The sequence below is a fragment of the Gastrolobium bilobum genome, unplaced genomic scaffold (genome assembly GCF_033153095.1).
Source record: "Gastrolobium bilobum isolate Gb01-03AN ecotype WA unplaced genomic scaffold, APGP_CSIRO_Gbil_v1 utg14646, whole genome shotgun sequence".
In the NCBI taxonomy this organism is placed as follows: Eukaryota; Viridiplantae; Streptophyta; class Magnoliopsida; order Fabales; family Fabaceae; genus Gastrolobium; species Gastrolobium bilobum.
This window is the reverse complement of record NW_026896570.1, coordinates 170989-191006: the sequence shown is the minus strand read 5'-3', so window position 1 is coordinate 191006 and position 20018 is coordinate 170989. Positions and strand designations below refer to the sequence as shown.

At 38.8% G+C, this 20018-nt stretch overlaps 1 protein-coding gene and 1 non-coding gene across 2 annotated transcripts in view; both read right to left on the bottom strand.

Annotated features, from left to right (window-relative positions):
• Positions 1–1993: 1993 nt before the first annotated feature.
• LOC133300642 (small nucleolar RNA R71) lies at positions 1994–2100 on the bottom strand. The gene has a single exon (XR_009750086.1). It is a non-coding gene; the product is annotated as a small nucleolar RNA R71 (small nucleolar RNA).
• A 7246-nt stretch (positions 2101–9346) lies between these two features.
• Positions 9347–20018, bottom strand: part of LOC133300634 (vacuolar protein sorting-associated protein 54, chloroplastic) — a 46024-nt gene continuing 35352 nt past the window's right edge. Inside the window, exons 17-19 of the mRNA XM_061500210.1 lie at positions 10738–10818; positions 10374–10631; positions 9347–9653 (exon numbers count right to left, since the gene is read on the bottom strand). Coding sequence (XP_061356194.1) covers positions 10493–10631; positions 10738–10818 — 220 coding nt within the window. The 3' untranslated portion in view covers positions 9347–9653; positions 10374–10492. The remainder of the gene's footprint in view (positions 9654–10373; positions 10632–10737; positions 10819–20018) is intronic.

Sequence of the window (20018 nt, the reverse complement as noted above, 5' to 3'; positions counted from 1 at the left end):
AAGCTAGCTAAAAAGGCAACTGAAAAAGGAAGGAGATTTTGAAGAGGAGAAAAATGCCTAAGTGTTGAGCGTTAAAACGTCCACACAAAACGTTTTAGCGCCCTATTGCAGAAAGAGGCCAAAACTTGCTGGTGCTGAGCGCTAAAACGGCCACTCAGAACGTTTTAGCGCGCTGCTACATTCTGAGGACGAAAAGTTGCTGGTCTTGAGCGTTAAAACTTCCTTCAACGAACGTTTTAGCGCCCTGATGTTAAAAAATCTCTGGTCTCCAACGTTAAAACGTCCAAACCAAGTGTTTTAGTGCTGGAGTCAGTTGAGTATTCACGAGGCATGGACGCTAAAACGTCCAATTATGAACGTTTAAGCGTTCAAGTTAGTTTAAAGCAGTTGGGCATCCGTCAAGCATGGACGCTAAAACGCTCATTATGAACGTTTTAGCGCCCATATTAAAATTCTATTTTAAATTGTAAAACTATATAAGGCAAAGGCCTTCACAAGTTGGGATATCTGGAGTCTTTCTCTCTCTCTCCTACATCAGATTTTCTGATCTGACTTCTCTCTAAAACTCTTAGACTTAGTCTTTGTATTAGTTAGTTTCTTTATTGTAATTGCACTTGGAGATTGAAGATTCACTACATGGAAATGGAGTTTGATCTTTCTTCTCTTTTATCTTCTTTAGTTATGTCTGAGTAGAGTCATTGTAGTCTGAATTCAATGGAACTCAATGATACTCTTATGTATATTTGATTAATATGATGAAGTGTTTTTCATGTGTTGATATGAGATTTTCTGATTCAATTCTTTCTACTAAGGGAAGAGTGTAGAACAGGAATGTTTACACTATTCCTATATTTGACAATTTCATCATCAGGATTATAGTACTCAAGGAATTGATGTTGTAGTTCTGATGTAATCTTAAGACCTTAATATTTCATGCATATATTAAGAAAGGAATCACCAAGGGATTGGGGTCTCTGATTAATGTATCTATCAGGGTAGTAAGGGATTACATCTTGAGGATAAGTAAAAGATTGATTAACATCACAGGAAAAAGATTTCATCATATGATCAGTTTACTTGAGTTTATTGTTGAGGAAAGTTGTTTTCTGACTACTGGTTTTTATAAATCTTAATTCAAATTTTTAGTATTAAATTAATTTACTTTCAAATTAACTTTTTGTGACAAAACATTCATGTTTTTTACAAACTTTTGTTTAATTCAAATTAGTTTTATATGGTTCATTGGTGTTTGAATACAAATCTCTGTGGGAACGATCTTTACTTATCATTTTATTACTTGTACGACTAGTACACTTGCTAGAGCGCAACAAGTTTTTAGCTCCGTTGCCGGGGATTTGTTTATCAACATTGATTGATACCATAGAAATCTGAGATTGAATCTTTTAGTTTCAGCATTTTATTTTTAGTTAAGTTGTTGGTCAATTTTAATTCTGGTGTATGCGAGGTACGATTGATCCAAATTTGTTGTTGTATGATCCAGAATTAGAAAGGACAGTGAAGAAGAACAAAAGGGCAGCCAGACAAAGAAGACAGTTTGAAGAAAGGGGTGAATCCAGTGCTGACAACCAAGAAGAGATAATGGCAGAGAGCCACAGACCACCACCAGAAAGAGGACACTGGGGGATATATGACTCCTACAGTGATCCATCCCATTGGAAGTGTTGTGCGCCCTACAGTGGAGCCAAACAACTTCGAATTGAAACCTGCATTGATACATTTGGTACAGAAAGATCAGTTTGCTGGAACCAGTGCAGAGGACCCATACTTGCACATAGAAAATTTTCTGCTGTTGAGTGATACTGTAAAAATTAATGGTGTCACAAGGGATGCAATTCTGTTGAGACTATTCACTCATTCACTGACGGATGATGCAAGGAGATGGTTGCAATCATTGCCTCAGGGGAGTATAACAACTTGGGATGATTTGCAAACCAAGTTCTTGCAGAGGTTTTTCTCAGCATCCAAGAGGGCTAAGTTGAAGGATGAAATTATAGGCTTCAAGCAAAAAGAATCAGAATCCATCTATGAGGCATCAGAGAGGTTCAAGACTTTATTGAGGAAATGTCCACAGCATGGGATAGAGGCATGGCAACAAGCAGTAATCTTTCTACAAGGAATGACCACCACCACTAGGACATTGGTTCATGCCACTGCTGGTGGATCATTGACCACCAAGACTCCTCAAGAAGCTTTGGATATCTTTGAATCATTGGCATCTCAGGAATTTGATAATGCCCCTGTGCCTGACAGAAGGGCAGGGATTATCAAGTTGGATGGATATGATGTCCTATTGGCAAGGAATGACCAGTTGATGCAGACACAGAAACAACAGTTGGATGTTCTCACTAAGCAACTATCCTCACAAAAGGTTGCTTCTGTGGACACCAAGTGCGTGTGTGCTATTTGTGGGAAGGGCCATGTGACAGAAGAATGTGATTATGGGGGATCATCAGAACAAGCAGAAGTTAATGGAGTGTGGTATGACAACAACAACCAGAGGAATTACAACAACCAGGGGCGAAATGTGTATATGCCACCATGGAAGAACAAGAATCAGCACCCAGGGTTTAGTTATAGTTCCAACCATCAGTTGAATCCTCCACTGCATCCTTCTTCAACATATTCATCACAGCAAAGTGATACTGCTGCATGGGAAAAAGCCTTTGCTCAGTTATCCAAGACTACTCAAGATTACATTCAGGGGTCTAACTCATTCAGAGAGCAAACATCTGCATTCATACAAGAGACCAAGACTTCATTTAGAAATCAGGAAGCATCTATCAGGAATTTGGAGACCCAAATTGGTCAACTATCAAGACAGATATCTGAGAGACCACAGGGGAAGTTTCCTGGTGATACAATGGTGAATCCTAAGGAGCACTGCAAAGCAATCATGACAAGAAGTGGGTTAGTGCTCCAACAAGTGAAAAAGAATGTGGGGAATAAGAAGAATGAAGAGGAGGTTGTGGTTGAAGATGTTGTCTCTGATGATAGAGTGGAAAATGTGAAAGGAAATGAAGAAAAAGAAACAGTGACGGAAGACAAGGAAGAAAAAAAGGTGGTAGTTGAAAATGATGTTGTGCCTAAGAAGATAATGAAGTGGGAGAAGAAGAAGATGGCTGACAAGTAGGAGCAGCCAGTCACTTTGTCTCCATATGCCAAAGTTCCTTACCCTCAGAGGTTGAAGCATGAGATTCAGAAACAGCACTATGCAAGATTTCTGGATATTTTCAAAAATTTGTAAATTAACATTCCATTTTCTGAGGCTTTGGAGAACATGCCCCACTATGCCAAATTCATGAAAGATCTCCTTACTAAGAAGAGGAAATTGAATGATGGTGAAACAGTGGCCCTGACAGCAGAATGTAGTGCCCTGATTCAGAAGAAACTTCCACAAAAATTGCAAGATCCAGGAAGTTTCAGCATCTCTATTGCTATAGGAGATGTGGAAGTGGGGAAGACACTCTGTGATTTGGGAGCCAGCATAAATCTGATGCCATTGACGGTATGTAGAGCCTTGGGAATCAACACCCTGAAGGAAACTAATCTTATCTTGCATCTTGCAGATAGATCTATTAAGAAGCCTGAAGGTGTGGTTGAAGATGTTTTGGTAAAAGTAGACAAGTTCATTTTTCCTGTGGATTTTGTGATACTTGACATGGAAGAAGAGGATACTGAAAGTCCTCTATTTTTAGGAAGACCCTTTTTAGCAACTGCAAGATCTTTGATAGATGTTGAACAAGGGAAGTTGCTGTTGAGGGTGGATGAGGAAACCGTTACAATTGATGTTTTTGAAGCCATCAAACATCCTGTTGATGTGGGGGATTGTTTCAGATTAGATGTGATACAGGAGATGGTGGAAGAAGTGAATAAAGAAGAAGACTTTTCATTGGAGGAAGACAGATTTATTGAGGAGAAATGTACAGAAAATTATCAAGAAGAACCGGTAGTGGAAGAACTTGAAAAGAAGATAGATGACATTCCAGTGGGAGCACCGAAGGTAGAGCTTAAAGAACTACCTTCAAATCTGAAGTATGTGTTCCTTGGTGATGATCAAACATATCCAGTAATCATCAATGCAATGTTATCTGAAAGTGAAGAAGTGAAGTTGATTAAGGTACTCAAGAAGAATAAAATGGCTATTGGATGGCAGTTTTCAGATCTTAAGGGTATCAATCCTTCCTTTTGCACCCACAAAATATTGATGGAAGAGGAAATCAAACCAGTAAGGCAACCATAGAGGAGACTCAACCCCACTATGAAGGAGGTAGTGAGGAAGGAGGTTGTGAAGTTACTTGATGCTGGAATGATTTATCCTATCTCAGATAGTGCTTGGGTGAGTCCTGTTCAAACAGTACCCAAGAAAGGGGGGATGACTGTGGTGAAAAATGAGAATAATGAATTGATTCCCACAAGGACAATCACTGGATGGAGAATGTGCATTGACTACCGGAGGCTGAACAAGGCAACAAGGAAGGATCATTTTCCACTTCCTTTCGTAGACTAGATGTTGGAAAGATTGGCAGGACATGCTTTCTACTTGGTAAATCTGCCTCCTTCAATACTGCTCAAAATAACCATGAACATCTTATCGAGCACCTCCGATTGGTACACATCTCCTCTGCCAATTCAAAACAAATGTCTAGCTACAAAGTTTCCCTTTATCCTAAATTTAAATATCTCACCTTGTGATGTATGCCATTTCGCCAAAGAATGAAGCTTCCTTATTGTTCAAGTTTAAAGAAAAGTAGTAGTACCTTTCAACTATTGCACATAGACATATGGGCCTCTATGCTGCTAGTTTTGTGAATGGTGCTAAGTATTCCCTTTCTATTGTAGATGATCTTTCAAGATACTGTTGGGTGCTATTTTTAAATTCTAAGGAGATGATAAAATTGCTAAGAGATTCATTTGGTATCACAAAAATTAGTTTCAAACAAATATAAGGATAATGCGTAGTACTGATGACGATCCAAAGTTTTCCATTATCGAATTCTATCAAACAAATGGTATTATGCACCAAACCATGTGTGTTGACACTCAGTAGCAAATCAGGTAGTTGAGAGGAAACACCAATATCTCATGACCATTGCATAAGCACTGATGTTCCAAGCAGGCTTACCACATCAATATTTATAACATCCCGGGCGCTGACGAGGGCGGGGAGTGATTGCCGGTGCGAAAGGGCATGGATAAGGAGCGACTCCTGACAGGCTTCCAGCGAGGGGTTACATGAATGAATCGAATCAACACCCGAAAGAAAGAGATTCCAAAGACTGTGCAGGTATGAGGCTGCACAGCTTGGGATAACTTATAAGATTAATTGGTACTACCTATACTAGCAAGATGCATTTACTTTTCAGTAGCCCATAACGAAAGAATTCTATAGTTAAGCGTGCTTGACTTGCAGTATTTCTGGGATGGGTGACCTCTTGGGAAGTTTTCCCAGGAAGTGTGCGAATGAGGAAAAAGCACACTGAAAAGTCTCGTGTTAGTATGTGGGGATAGTCATTGATTCTTAAAGCGACCGAGCGTTACAAGATCTATGCAGTTGTATATGCGATTCACAACATTAACATATTATGCAACACTTCAATACAAAATACAACTCCATATGAGTTTTTGTTTGCCAAGCCACCAACATTCACCTACCTCAAGACCTTTGGGTGCATCTGTTATGCTGTTTCAATGCATGCTCATCGAACTAAACTTTTTCCCATTTCACCTCACAGAAGTTTCATATCCTACATTAGACAAGTTTCTAAACTGTGACATCCATGACTATGACCTACCTACTACCTATCCTACCTATTTGATGTTCAATACATCTATTAACCCATAATCTGATTCACATCCTTTCCTTACTCCGTTAACCAACCTGTCAATGTTGGGTATAGCTCATACTTCGCATGCTGATGAAGACCCTACTTGTCGGTAGGGGTGTTAACGAGCCGAGCTTTGGTCTTAACGGGCCGAGCCTGTGTTCAAATGTGTCAGATTGGCCTTAGCCTGTTACCTGTTACGAATATAATATCAGCCTGTGGCCTGACTCATTTACAAAAAATAAAAGCCTTGTTTAGCCTGTTAGCCTGTTTAAAAAAAATAAGACAACAAAAATTTATCCAAACAAAATATACAATCAACAGCACTAGTAATTCCATAAATATTCATAATTTTAATGTATATCCAAATAGCATAATGTAAAACAAAATCATTTAAAAAGTCTGTTTAATTAATAAAATGGGATGAAATGAATTGAGAAGAGAGAGAGGGTTATCACAAGTAGTATAAAAAAATAAAAAAATAATATATTAGGCAAGCCTGAGAGGCTCTAAGGCCGAGCTTTTGAATTGGAGCCTGATGCCTTTTTATTAAACGAGCTTTTATACAAGTCCAAGCCTGAGTCCAACAATCAATTTTAGACATGTAAGCTCAGACCTTCACGAGCCGAGCCAAAGGCCCTTGTAAGGCCCCTGGCTCGTTTAGCACCCCTAGTTGTCGGGGTCAGCAGAAAGACAACTGGGGTCCCGCCCCCAGGTGAGCGGGCGGAGGTCTGGGGAGCAGCGCCCCCAGGCCCGTAAAGGCTAGGTACTATTATAGGCCTCTGATTTATTGTAATTTTCTTAGGAGTTTGGGCTTGGGCCCATAAATAGCTGTTGTTAGGGTTTTCTAATCCTATTTATATTTTCCTTGTAAAACGAGTGACTTGTAACGAGTGGCGGTGAGGAGAATATAGTACAAACAAGCTTGTTGAGATATATAGTCCCACATTGGTTGTATGTGCAACTAATGTAAAGTTTATAAGGCCTTGGACACTCCCACCCTTTGAGCTAGCTTTTGGGGTGATGTATCCCAAGGTTCTTTACATGATATCAGAGCCTCGCCGCCCTCCACTTTCTCTTGTGGCATTTCTTAGCACAGGTAGGTTGGGCCTGTTGCATTGTCCACTCTTCAAGCCCAATGAGCTCTTGTGTGAGGAGGGGGCGTGTTGAGATATATAGTCCCACATTGGTTGTATGTGCAACTAATGTGAAGTTTATAAGGCCTTGGGCACTCTCACCATTTGAGCTAACTTTTGGGGTGGTGTATCCCAAAATTCTTTACAAGTGGCGGTGAGGAGACCACCCAGGATAAATCATCGTGTTAATTCTCTACTCTTATCTTCTTCTTTTTTTTTTTTCTTTTTTCTCGATTCTGTGTGATTGTCGATTTCCAACGGTGAATTCGTTCCCAAGCCTACCTCTATTCGTCAATCATATGCCATGTCCATTCTTTCGCTATATTAAGGGGTCTCATGCCAAACGTAAGTTTTTTCTGGTTAATAACTCCTTCAACATCGCTCTCTGGTTTTACATTTTCCCTAACACCAAGTGCTCAATTTCTGATCACTGAGTTTTTTTAATTGGGGAGTTGTTTGATGATATCTTGACGCGCTAAGAAATAATCAACAATTTCTAGCCATGAAGATATACGAGTTACAGTGGATTAACTACCTCTTGTGTGATCTCCTTATTCCTCCTTCGAAATCAATCGGCCAATATGTTCTGTGACAATCAAACTGTGTTACTTAAGTTGTTGCCAAATCCTCTCTTGTGCTCAACCTATGTATATCTTCACCAAGGCCCTTCATCCTTCTCCCTTTTCCACTCTTATTTCCAAGCTGCTAGGCCTTTGTGATATCTATTGTCCTACTTCGGCTCCTATGTGCCAGCCAGAGGGAGGGAAGTTGGTGATGGAACTGGTGGGAGCTCATCTCGTTTGAGTTCAGGTCCCTTAAGCTCTCCACATCCCTATCTTGCAAAATTCCCATTTTTTCCCCTGAAGGTTGTTCTTCACTTTACGTTCGGGATTTTTCCCACAATAGTTAGAACGGTGGAGAGCCATTTTATCTACGATTCGGATCGCTGAAATGAAAAAAAAATCGTAGAATCTTGCGATATTGACAACATTGGTCTTAGGAGTTTTTGTGTTTTTGTGTTTCTGTATAATAGTTTGGTCAGTTAGACTAGCTTACGTGTACACACTTAGAACTCTCTTCTCTTTCTTTTTCTGTCTTGTCGGTGTACGAGTCTTGTTATATATGCATGTTGTACCATTATATTGATTCATAATGTGCAATAATGAAAATAGTATAGTTTTATAAGATTAATCGTACGTAATAAGATAGATTCTTTTTAAATCTAATCTAATCTAATATAATGTTGTTAATGGAATCAATATTAAGTTATTATTATGGGCTTTGCAGATTAGAAAAGTTCCAGCAAACACATAATTCTGATGGACTTTACCATAAACAAAATAAAAAATAAAAAAAATGTTGCACGTAAAACAAGGAGAAAAACAATTCTCCGAAGAAAGTGTTTTTCATATTATTATTTATGTAAATAATAAAAAAATTATTATTTTTCCTATTTTAAATAAAAATTTTAATTTGTCTAATATTAATCATTAGAGTTCATCTTATAAATAAAACTCTAATTTTATTGTTTTCTTTTACAACGAACTCAGTACACTTATCGTCAACCCTTCTCTTTTCCCGGACTTAAAACAAGCCATGCATGCAAAGCACATATAGATGGAGTTCCCCTTTATCTCTCTCTCTTTCTTTCTTTACCTCTCATTTTATTTTGTCTTTTATTTTTTTCCTTTATTTTCCTTTATTTTTTTCCTCTCAATCTTTCTTTTCTTATTTATTTATTTATCTATTTTTTATTTATTTAATTTTTATCCCTATATCTTTATTTTTATATTTTTTTACTTTCGTATTTTTTCCTCCTATTATGTATTTTTATTCTCACATTACTTTTCATTTTAATTGTTATTTGTTTAATGAATAATATTGTATATATTTTTAAAATTTTATTTTTATCTCTTTTTTGAATTTTTTTATTTGAATTCATTTGCCAAGCCCCAATTAATTTGGAATAAATGTTATTGATCTTGATATGTAATGCTAATAATTGTCGTTGTATTTGTACGACTAAGAAAAAGATAATGGTCACTTAACAAAATACTTTAACAAATGCGGAACACCTTTGGGTTATTCTCCACTGAATATACTTAAAATTTCTAAAAAATAACCTGTAAATGGAACACTAACCATAATTGCATGAAATTGCCATAAACAGACCTTTTCAGAACACGCTCCTTGCATCTACTGAACCATTAAACTATTATTAGATTTGGGCAAATGTCATAAATACTTCTTGACACTGATTGTGTCCATGATCCCTTTCAAGGGTATTTCGCATTAGTCCAGGTTTTGTTGCTCACAAGGAAAACCGAATAATTCTTTACTCAAGCTGCTTTTATAAGAGAACCCGAATATGCAATTGAACAGAACACACAAATTGGTAATCTCACTATAGATCTCTCGAATTGTGTACACATTGATGCATTGATATCCGTGGCTGAAGCCAAGGGGAGGATAGGGACGAGGGAAAAAAAAAAAAACCTTAATTCATTCACTAAATCATATCTATTTCAGCTTAACATTACAATAATGGAGCCAGAAACCAAGAATTGAATATCAACAGTGACTGCTACAAAACTTCTGTTAAATGACCGATCATGGCTGCACAATGCTCACAAATGATACATTACCTTGTATATCTACCAGACCAACCAAAGGCCTGAAAAAAACCAAAAGAGAAAATGGAATTCAGATTTCGTTGAAGTATATATATATATATATATATATATATATATATATATATATATATATATATATATAATGCTTACCACAACACAAATCATAGATAACGAATATCGCAACTGGGTAAGATTCAAGTAATTTCCACTCGACCGTTCATATTTATGAAACCAATTTACTTCAAGCTTTCTTGTCAGGACTTTTCTTATCCTCCGTAACAAACAACAAAACCCAGTCAAAAGTCACCTAACCTACTATATCGGTCAGTTGGACTTGGACGAACATTATTTTATTATCATTTACCACAAAAAAAATAACCAAGTTTAAAAACCCTCCCCTGATATATCGGCCAGTTGGCCTTATACAAATAACATTATTATAGTCGACTGTCAACCTACCTGGAGGAAAATATTTAGACATTCCAGTGTGCATGTCCCATAATTTTTATTCATTTTGATGAGTTTTCATTCGACCTTGTTTGTCTCACAATTTGTTGCAACGAATGTTAAATTAAAATGAGGCATACTATTCTTATAAGAGAGATTATATTATCATAGCAATAGAGCTGAACTATTTCATTTCAAAGTGAAACAACTCAAATTCAGCCATGCCACTGGCCCCCTATTCAAGGTTTAAATGATCAAGAAGATAACAAGGATTTATATGCATAAGCTACAAGTTAACAAAACAATAATATTACCTCAACTTAGTGTTACACGAAAACGCATAGAGTGAAGAAGGTTTAAATCACCCCCACATCCTGCAAAAGTATGTTAGCCTTCCCACGTAAACAATTGAGTTGCTACTTTACAATACAGTTTACTGAACAGCATCAGTCCCAAATCTTTGCACCAAGAATTCATCCAGCTGACCCCAGTTTGGGGTATCAGATTTACCCAAATCACCCGATGGCAATAATCGTATGCATTGAAGAATATGTTTGATGTCCCGATGTAGCCTGGCAAGTTGGGGAAATATTAAGAAACGAAAACAAAATCACTGCATTTTTATTAGAGTTTGAAAAATTTATAGTTCCACAGAATATATCTTTGGAGAGTAAGTACCTATTCTGTGCTTGAGAAGTGCTTATATCAAACCTTGAAAATGCTTCTGAAATTTGTGAGTGAAATATAACGACCACTTGCCTGAAAAATAACAAGTTTGAGTGAGCTGCAGGAATTCATTCAGTTAAGAGAGGAGGAAATGAAACACAACAAGTGAAATCAATGTGTTGGGCTACACAACAGAAGACTGAATTATGTAGGTGAAAAATAATAATTACCAAGATATTAAATACCCTAATTAACGTAAATACATGATTTGGTTAGCTTATTTAATGAATCTAGACATCACTAATATAATGAATCTAGACACCATTTACATTACCAACACTCTTCCTCAAGCTTGATGCATACACGTGATATGCAGCATGCTTGCTACATAGATCAACTTGATTGAGGACCTCTCAAAGTGTTGGTGAAGATATTTTCCGGTTGATCATTTGAGTGGACAAAATCAGTAGTGAACCCTGTAGATAATATTTTTTCTTTAATGAAGTGACAATCAATCCCAATACGTTTGGTCCTCTAGCGAAACACTGAATTGGAGGCAATGTGTAATGCAACCTGGTTATACAAACAAGTATATTTGCTTATCCTCTCCTAATTCGAGCTCTCTTTGCAAATGTTTTAGCCAAATAAATTCACAAGTGATTTAGACCATAGTTGTTACTCGGCTTTGGCACTTGATCATGCAACCATATCTTGTTTTACTTTTTTAAAATATCAGATTATGCCCAATGAATATACAGTACCACGATGTCAACCTTCTCTGAGTAAAGGAACTTATCCAATCAACAACTTGGTATCTAACAATGCGAGTGCCAACTTTATCTTCATAAACACAAGCCACGACCACTACTCATGGACAGTGAGGAATCAACCAGAAAAGGAGACATGTCAGGCTCCAAGGGCTGCTTGGATGGGATCCGAAGCAAGGAAAACCAAGCTATGCTAAGGATAGGGAGAATGGGTGAACCCAAAATCTAATCATGGTGGAAAAATGACTCGGAGGTAAATCACAGAGGGCCAACATCTAAAATGTAATCCGCTCAAATTCCCGTGTTACCGTTGTTGCAGGCAATAGCATATTGAAGTCATGGAGACGTGCATGAATATTCCCCAAATATGAAGACATAGGGCCATCAAAGCTCCAAGATGCAATAAAAGGGTAAACCTTAGTGCATAAGGATCCCCAACTCGCGAGAGTAGGGGAGCGGATCGATTGTATACAACCTTTCCCTTGCATTTGAGCAAAGCAGTTGTTTCTCATACTCGAACCCATGACTTTCAGGTCAAAAGTTGCAATGACACTTATAATGTTATGTTAAAATCCCATAAAGGCGCTAAGTATCATTGGTATAAAGGACGTTGACCTGTTGCCAAATAGACATGCAAGTGAGGTGAGCACAAAAGGTTTGTTCAACAAGGATAAATAGTGATTTAATGACATGGCAAAACTGGACATCAATCTTGGTCCGTCTAGGGCGGCTCAACAACAGGCATAATTCAACTTTGGTGGTGAGGTGGTCTATTTAGTGTTGCCTGTTAGGCCAAAGTTTAATATCCAATGCCCATGGGTTAGAAGAGAGAGGGACACTAACTAGCTGGTGAGAATAGGGTCCTCGTCCTTCATGGTGTCCTTGGAACCGTCTAAGGAAGCAAATTTGGCCATAGGTCACTCTAGGTAGGAGAGAAAAGAATTGAGCAAGTGGAACAAGGTGCCAGAAGAGTGCCAATAGAGACAATTCAAGGCACGGCTTTAAACAGTAGCCACGTGTCAACCCCCACAGCGAAAGCTACAACAGAACAAGGAAGGCACATAGCAAAAACATCGCGTGCAGCGGCTGTTGGATGAGAAAGCACCAAAGTTATGCTGGGATTGAAGAGTGGTCTAGATCCAAGGGCCATAGCCAGAAAAGTAATCAGTTGGTAGCATATGGTGGTCAAATCAATGACGGGCAGTCGCCGGAGTAGGTTTTCTAGGTTGCCATTGTCGCCAAAGTTGAAACACGATTTCCGAAAAGAAATTTTCATCGATTGGCAACTGGTCCACCACGTAGGCATGAATTAGGATTGCCCCTCGTCAAGCTCTAGAAATCATGTGAAGAGAAGAGGAAACAAAGGACATTTATTGAGATTCATTTGTTGGACTGTATAAATGGATACTAAATTATCTAGGTGAAAAATAATAATTACAAATATACTAGATACCTTAATTACTATGAATACATAATTTAGTTAGCCGATAGAATGATTCTAGACATCACCTGATATAATAAACCTAAAAACTATTTACATTTAACAACACATACCACATTAGCATTATAGAATTAGTTTTCTTTCTAAGCTGAGAGTAGCAGCCTCATAGAAAATAATATAAATCAAGGAAATTTGACTGGCCAATCTAGAGCAGTACTAGTAGTAGCTCAAGAAATGATTGAGAAGTTGCATGATACTCCCTTACAATCATCCCATATTCATTTTTATAAATATTTTATAATTCTCTCTGTATTAAGTAGTAGTAGTAGTATCTTGCTTTATGTGTATCTGTTGTAGATGATTTCTTTCCCTTACATCAGAGTTGTTAGTTTCAGGAGTTGTTAGTTTCAGGGGTTGTTAGTCTCTGTTATGATGTTTCTTTTCTGTTACATAGTGATTAGATTAGCTAACTCAGCATAGAGTTATATTCAGCTCTATAAATAGAGCTATGTAAACACTCCAATGTAACCATTCACTTCATTACACACTTAATAACAGAAATGATTTTCTCTCTCATTCTCTTCCTTTCTCTCATTTTGCTTCAATGGAGAAATTCTAATATGGTATCAGAGCCCTCACTTAGGGCTTGATCCATACAACGATCCTCATCCATTTCTTCCGCATCCAATACTGCAGTCAGTTCAGCTCAACAAAGCAAATCAAATTCTAGATCTACGATGGAACCTAAGAATCCTTCGTCACTCTTCAATTTCTAGATCTCTGCGAAACTGACAGAAGATAATTACCTGTTCTGGAATCAGACTATAGAGCCAGTTATCAAATCTCACCAATTGCAGCATTTCCTGGTGAATCCGAAGATCCCTCTCAAGTTCGAATCGGACGAAGATCGAGAGAACAACAACCTCAGATCTGAGTACTCTGAGTGGCTATTACAAGATCAGATGCTCCTAACATTGTTACTATCAACCATTTTTGAACAGGTAGTGAATGATATCCTTCCAGTTAAGCATTCGTTTGAAGCATGGGAGAACATGCACAAGCTCTTTAATGGCGTCACGAAATCGCGAGCCAGACAACTCAGATCTGAACTCAAGACGATGAAGAAAGGCACCAAACTATTGTTGCCTGATCTAGTGCAGAGGCCGAGTATCATACAATGGGAGTTGCTACCTACGAGCTAATCTGGTTAAAGCAGTTGATTTGGGAGCTTCATCTTTGTGAACAAAAATAGCTCATGACACTCATTTGTGACAATTAAGTTGCCCTACATATATCCTCTAATCTTGTATTTCATGAGAGAACCAAACATATAGGGATCGATTGTCATTTCATTCGAGAAAAGATTCAGTCAGGAGAAATCAAAACGACATTTGTCAACTCCAATGATCAACTCGCGGATGTCTCCACTAAAGCTCTTAGAGGTCCTCAGGTTGAATACATTTGTAACAAGCTAGGTGCTTACAATATATATGCACTAGCTTGAGAGGTAGTGTTAGAATAGTTCAGTGTATATAATAGAATTGTCCTACATCTTGTGGGCTTAGCCCATTAGATCTTTAAGTCTCTTTAAATAGAGAGCTCTTGTATATTGTAATACACCATTATTCAATATACAATTATTCTTTAATCTCAAGTCTTTCAATTTAGAAATGAAAAATTATCCCTCCCTTATTTTCCATCCAAACTCCATCCAAATATACCCTAAATGTTTATTTCATTAATAGTAAATTAGGGTCACACCCACTTTGTGATCATAAGTAAAAAGTGTAAATTACTTCATTTGACACCAGAAATCACACTTGTCAATAACAAAATACATACCAACAAATATCCACTCTCAAAGAATCATTTACACGGACGAATTGACAATTTTAAACCCCACAAAGCTACTAACAGTTATGGATATTATTGGTTTGCACTCAGTGATGTAAAATTCAAAAACTAGCTACGAAACTGGAACAGTGACCAAAATGCCATCTTTTGACAAAAATTTTATCCAAATCCCACGCAAACAGTACTTTTTACCAGACTGCCACGTAAGCATAATTCGCTATGACTGGTAACAAATTATGTTCGCCAATGATTTTTTGACACAGTACACTTTCGCAAGAAAAAGCTGACGTGTCATAATTCGCTACCAGTGGTAGCGAATTTGGTCTGCAAATATGACCACGTGTCACGAAATCATTGGCCACAAAATTCGCTACCAGTGGTAGCGAATTATGACACGTGGCAGTCTGGTAAAAAATACTGTTTGCGTGGCATTTGAGTAAAAAATTTGGCAAAACGTGGCATTTTGGTCACTGTTCCTATGAAACTTCTAAAACCTACTACGCTCTTCTTTTTCAGATCAACCAAGTTTCTTTAGGTTAGGCCTAGCAGAAACAAAATGATCAGTCACCTTCCATTATGGAGAAATAAATATAAAACATATCATATTTATAATACTTGAATATAAAATAATATGTTGTGTATTGATCTAATTCAGAGAGTTACAATATATAGAGACCCTAATGGGCTTAAATGAAAGGCCCAGACTTAATACAATCAGAATATTTACGGATAGGAAGTAATCTAATCATATCTAATCATATCTGTTAGAATATTAGATATGATATGATTAGATATGATTGGATTCTGTCTTAATCACTTCCGGTGATGATGATGTCATCAACATAGACTAACAAATAGATGCACTTGTTAGGAGATGTAATCCTATAGAATACATAATGGTCAACTTTACTGCGAATTAGGCCAAACGCCTGTACAGCAGAACTAAAGCGACTGAACCATGCTCGAGGAGACTGCTTGAGACCATATAAGGATTTTCGAAGACGACATACCTTCCCAGACTCCCCCTGAGCAACAAAACCAGGTGGTTGCTCCATGTAAACTTCTTCTTGTAAATCACCATGAAGAAAGGCATTTTTTATGTCAAGTTGAAGGAGTGGCCAGTGACGAACAGCAGCAAGGGCAAGAAATAGGCGGACGAACGCCATCTTAGCGACTGGAGAGAATGTATCGCTATAATCAAGACAAAATATTTGAGTAAAACCCTTGGTGCCTTGAGACGATCAACATGGCCATCAGGTCCAACTTTCACAGTAAACACCCAGCGACAACCAACTATAGACTTCTCTGAAGGAGCAGAAACAAGGTCCCAAGTGCCATTGGTATGAAGTGCGGTTATCTCATCAAGCATCACTTGGCGCCATCCTGGATGGCAAAGTGCTTCACCTGTGGTCTTAGGAATAGAAACAGAAGAAAGACTAGAAACAAAGGTGAAAAGAGGAGGAGAAAGACGATCATAGCTCAAGAAGGTATAAATAGGATAAGGGTTACGAGTAGTACGTGTACCTTTTCTTTGAGCAATTGGAAGAGCCTCTGGTGAAGGATCCGGAGGGGAAGAATCAACTGCAGGGGGCAATAAGTCAGCAGGGGTCGAGTCGACCGGAGGTACTGTGTTACGACGTTGATAAGTGAGAAGTGGACGGTTCTCAGGTACTGGAGCAATAGGTGATTGCTTATCTGGAGTAGAAGCACCTGCATCTGGCAAAGACAAGTCAAGAAAAGGAACAGGAAGAACATGATCAACCTGTGACAATGGAGATGGGATAGAATTAAAGGGTTGTTGATCAAGAAAGGTGACATCAGCGGAAACTAAGTAACGCTTGAGATCAGGAGAGTAACAGCGATAACTCTTTTGAAGACGAGAATAACCCAGAAAAATGCATTTAAAGGCTTTGGATGTTAACTTATCCTTACTAGGAGTGAGATCATGAACAAAACAGGTACAACCAAAAACATGTGGGGATAGAGGAAAGAGAGGAACATCCGGAAACAATAAGTTATGAGGAATATCATTATTAAGCACAGATGAAGGCATGCGGTTGATGAGAAAGCAAGAAGCAAGGACTGCATCAGCCCAGAAGTGAAGAGGAACATGCATGTGAATAAGAAGAGTCCTCGCAATCTCAATGAGATGTCTATTCTTACGTTCAGCTACTCCATTTTGTTGTGGAGTGTGAGGACAAGTGGTTTGGTGTAAAGTACCATGTGTGGCTAAGAAATGAGAAAAGTCAACAGAAACATATTCCTTAGCATTATCACTACGTAAAATACGAATAGAAGCACCAAATTGAGTATGAATTTCAGCAGAAAACCTTTGATAAATAGAAAACAACTCAGAACGGTTTTTCATTAAATAAATCCAAGTACAATGGGAGAAATCATCAATAAAGGTAACAAAATACCGAAACCCTAAAACAGACACACTTCCACTAGGACCCCAAACATCTGAATGAATAATTGAAAAAGGAGCATCAGCTCGCTTATTGACACGATTAGCAAAGGAGGAGCGGATGTGCTTTCCTTGCTGACATGACTGACAATCTAAAGTTTGAAGACCGGATAAAAGAGGAACCATCTTCTGCAATTTCGCAAGACTAGGATGCCCAAGACGACTGTGGATGAGTTGTGGAGATTCTGTGAGAGAACAAGCAACTGAAGGACTCGACACATCAAGGTAGAACAGACCCTGTGACTCACGGCTCACTCCAATCATTTTCCCCGTACCCGGGTCCTGCACGGAAACAGATTGGTTTGAGAATGTGACAATACAATTAAGAGAATTGATCAATTTTCTAACAGATATTAAGTTATAAGGGATGTGAGGAATGTAATAGACAAATGTCAAGGTCAATGAGGAGGTTGGACAAATTTGTCCAATCCCATGAACGGGGGCCTTAATTCCATCAGCAAGAGTAAAAGAGGGTAAATTTTCAGAATATGAAAGGGAAGAAAATAGTTCCTTATTACCACAGAGGTGATCAGTAGCACCTGAGTCAAATATCCAAGGACCAAGTGATGCAGAATGAGAAACACAAGCAACAAGATTACCAGTTTCTGAAGCGGAGGCCTGAGATTGAGGAGAGGACTTCCTGAGAAGGGCCTGGAATGCTACATATTCTTCAGAGGAGAGAGAGACTGTACCATTTGTAGCAGTATCCGATTGAGCTATATTAGCAGCAAAAGAAGGTCGCATGTGAGCATACTTTGTGTAGCAGCGTTCCTCATAATGACCAAGTTGCTGACAGTAATGACAACGAGGTCGCTGACCACGTCCGACTGGACCTCCTCGGCCTCCTGGGCCACGGCCTCATGGGCCACGTCCTCCTGGGCCACGCCCTTCTGGGCCTCTACCACGACCACGTCCACCTCCAATATTCTCGCGAAAATCAGTACGAGAAACTAGAGCAGAAGAATCAACAGCAGAAGACGATGCAGGAGCAGATTTCTTATTCAAATTCAGAAGACGCTGATACGTCATGGATAGATCAGGCTCCCCACTAGTCAAGATAGTATCACGAACATTATCATATTCTTCGGGAAGGCCAGAAAGTGTGGCAACCATAAAGAGACGTTCCACCTGTTTCCGATATGCAGTAGCATCAATAGGGTAAGGCAGCATATCCAAATATGCCTGCATCAAAGAGCGACTCTTGCCAATATATGTCTCCTTCTGAATGTCGGATGATTTGCTCAATTCCATAAACTGGGAGATGATGAAATAGAGTTGCTGAACATCATTAGTGTAGAGGTTTTTTGCTTCCTCCCATACTTCAGTGCAAGTTTGAAAGGAATAAAAGATATCCAAGACGATCGGATCAATGGATTGCCAGAGGATACTCAGAAGCTGGTTGTCAATCTTTTCCCAATCAGACTTGTCCTCCTTAGGGACATCAGTAGACTTAGTCGTGAGATGGTTCCCATATCCTTGTCCAAAGAACCAAACTCGAACAGAGGTGGCCTAGTTCTTGTAATTAACAGATCCCTTCAATTTTGAAGAGGTAATGGACCCAATATTGGTAGAGATGATATTGGGAGAATTTCTCACAGGAGGAGATGGAGACTTGACCTCCGAATGAATAAGAGAGTTTGCTGCCATAGTATTAAATCACAAAGATATAAACCGAATAAAGAGAAACGAACCTGATCACCAATCAAGAAGAGGTGCGCACAAAAAGTCAGACCCACAAAGAACCAACCACAGATCCAGAAAGAGGAGGAGAAGATGAGCTTCTCTGTCCAAGACCGGCCGGAAAAAGCCGCCGGAATAGTGCTCACGCGCCGGCAGAAGGTGGCGCGTGAAGCCCACGCGCAGAGAAGACTGGAGGCGCGTGAGAGCGCGTGACAACTCCGATGGTGGCCGGACTTCCACAGAGCAGGTCGCCGGGAGGAGAGGGTGCTGTTCGCGTTCATTCCAGACTGAAAAATCGCCAGAAAAGTACTCCGGCAGCCTGAACGGTGGCTGATGGTGGCTCCGGTGACTGTTTGGGGATGTGGACACGTGCAGAAGATGCCTGGAGAGGACTTACAGTCCTTGATGTCTTGCCGGAAGGACGCACGACAAAGAAAAGATGACTCCTAAGCAGTGGGCTTAGGTTTTAAAGCGAAGAACAAGATTCTAAGCGGAAGCGAGGGTTCCCAGAACGAAATAGCTCTGGTACCAAGTTAAATGTAAAAGAATACGTTGTGTATTAATCTGTGTCAGGGAGTTACAAATATAGAGACCCTAATGGGCTTAAGTGTAAGGCCCAAACCTAATCCTAATACAGTGTAAGGCCCAAACCTAATCCTAATACAGTCAGAATATTTACGAATAAAACAGAATCCAATCATATCTAATCATATCATATCTAATATTCTAACAATATCTAATCACATCTAATCATATCTAATCACATCTAATATATTCTAACACTCCCCCTCAAGCTGGTGCGTATATATTGTGAGCACCAAGCTTGTTACAAATGTATTCAACCTGAGGACCTCTAAGAGCTTTAGTGAAGACATCCGCTAGTTGATCAGAAGAGTTGACAAACGCTGTCTTGATTTCTCCTGACTGAATCTTTTCTCGAATGAAGTGACAATCAATCTCTATATGTTTGGTCCTCTCATGAAATACAGGATTAGAGGATATATGTAGTGCAGCTTGATTATCACAGATGAGTGTCATGGGTTGTTTCTGTTCACAACGATGAAGCTCCTGAATCAACTGTTTT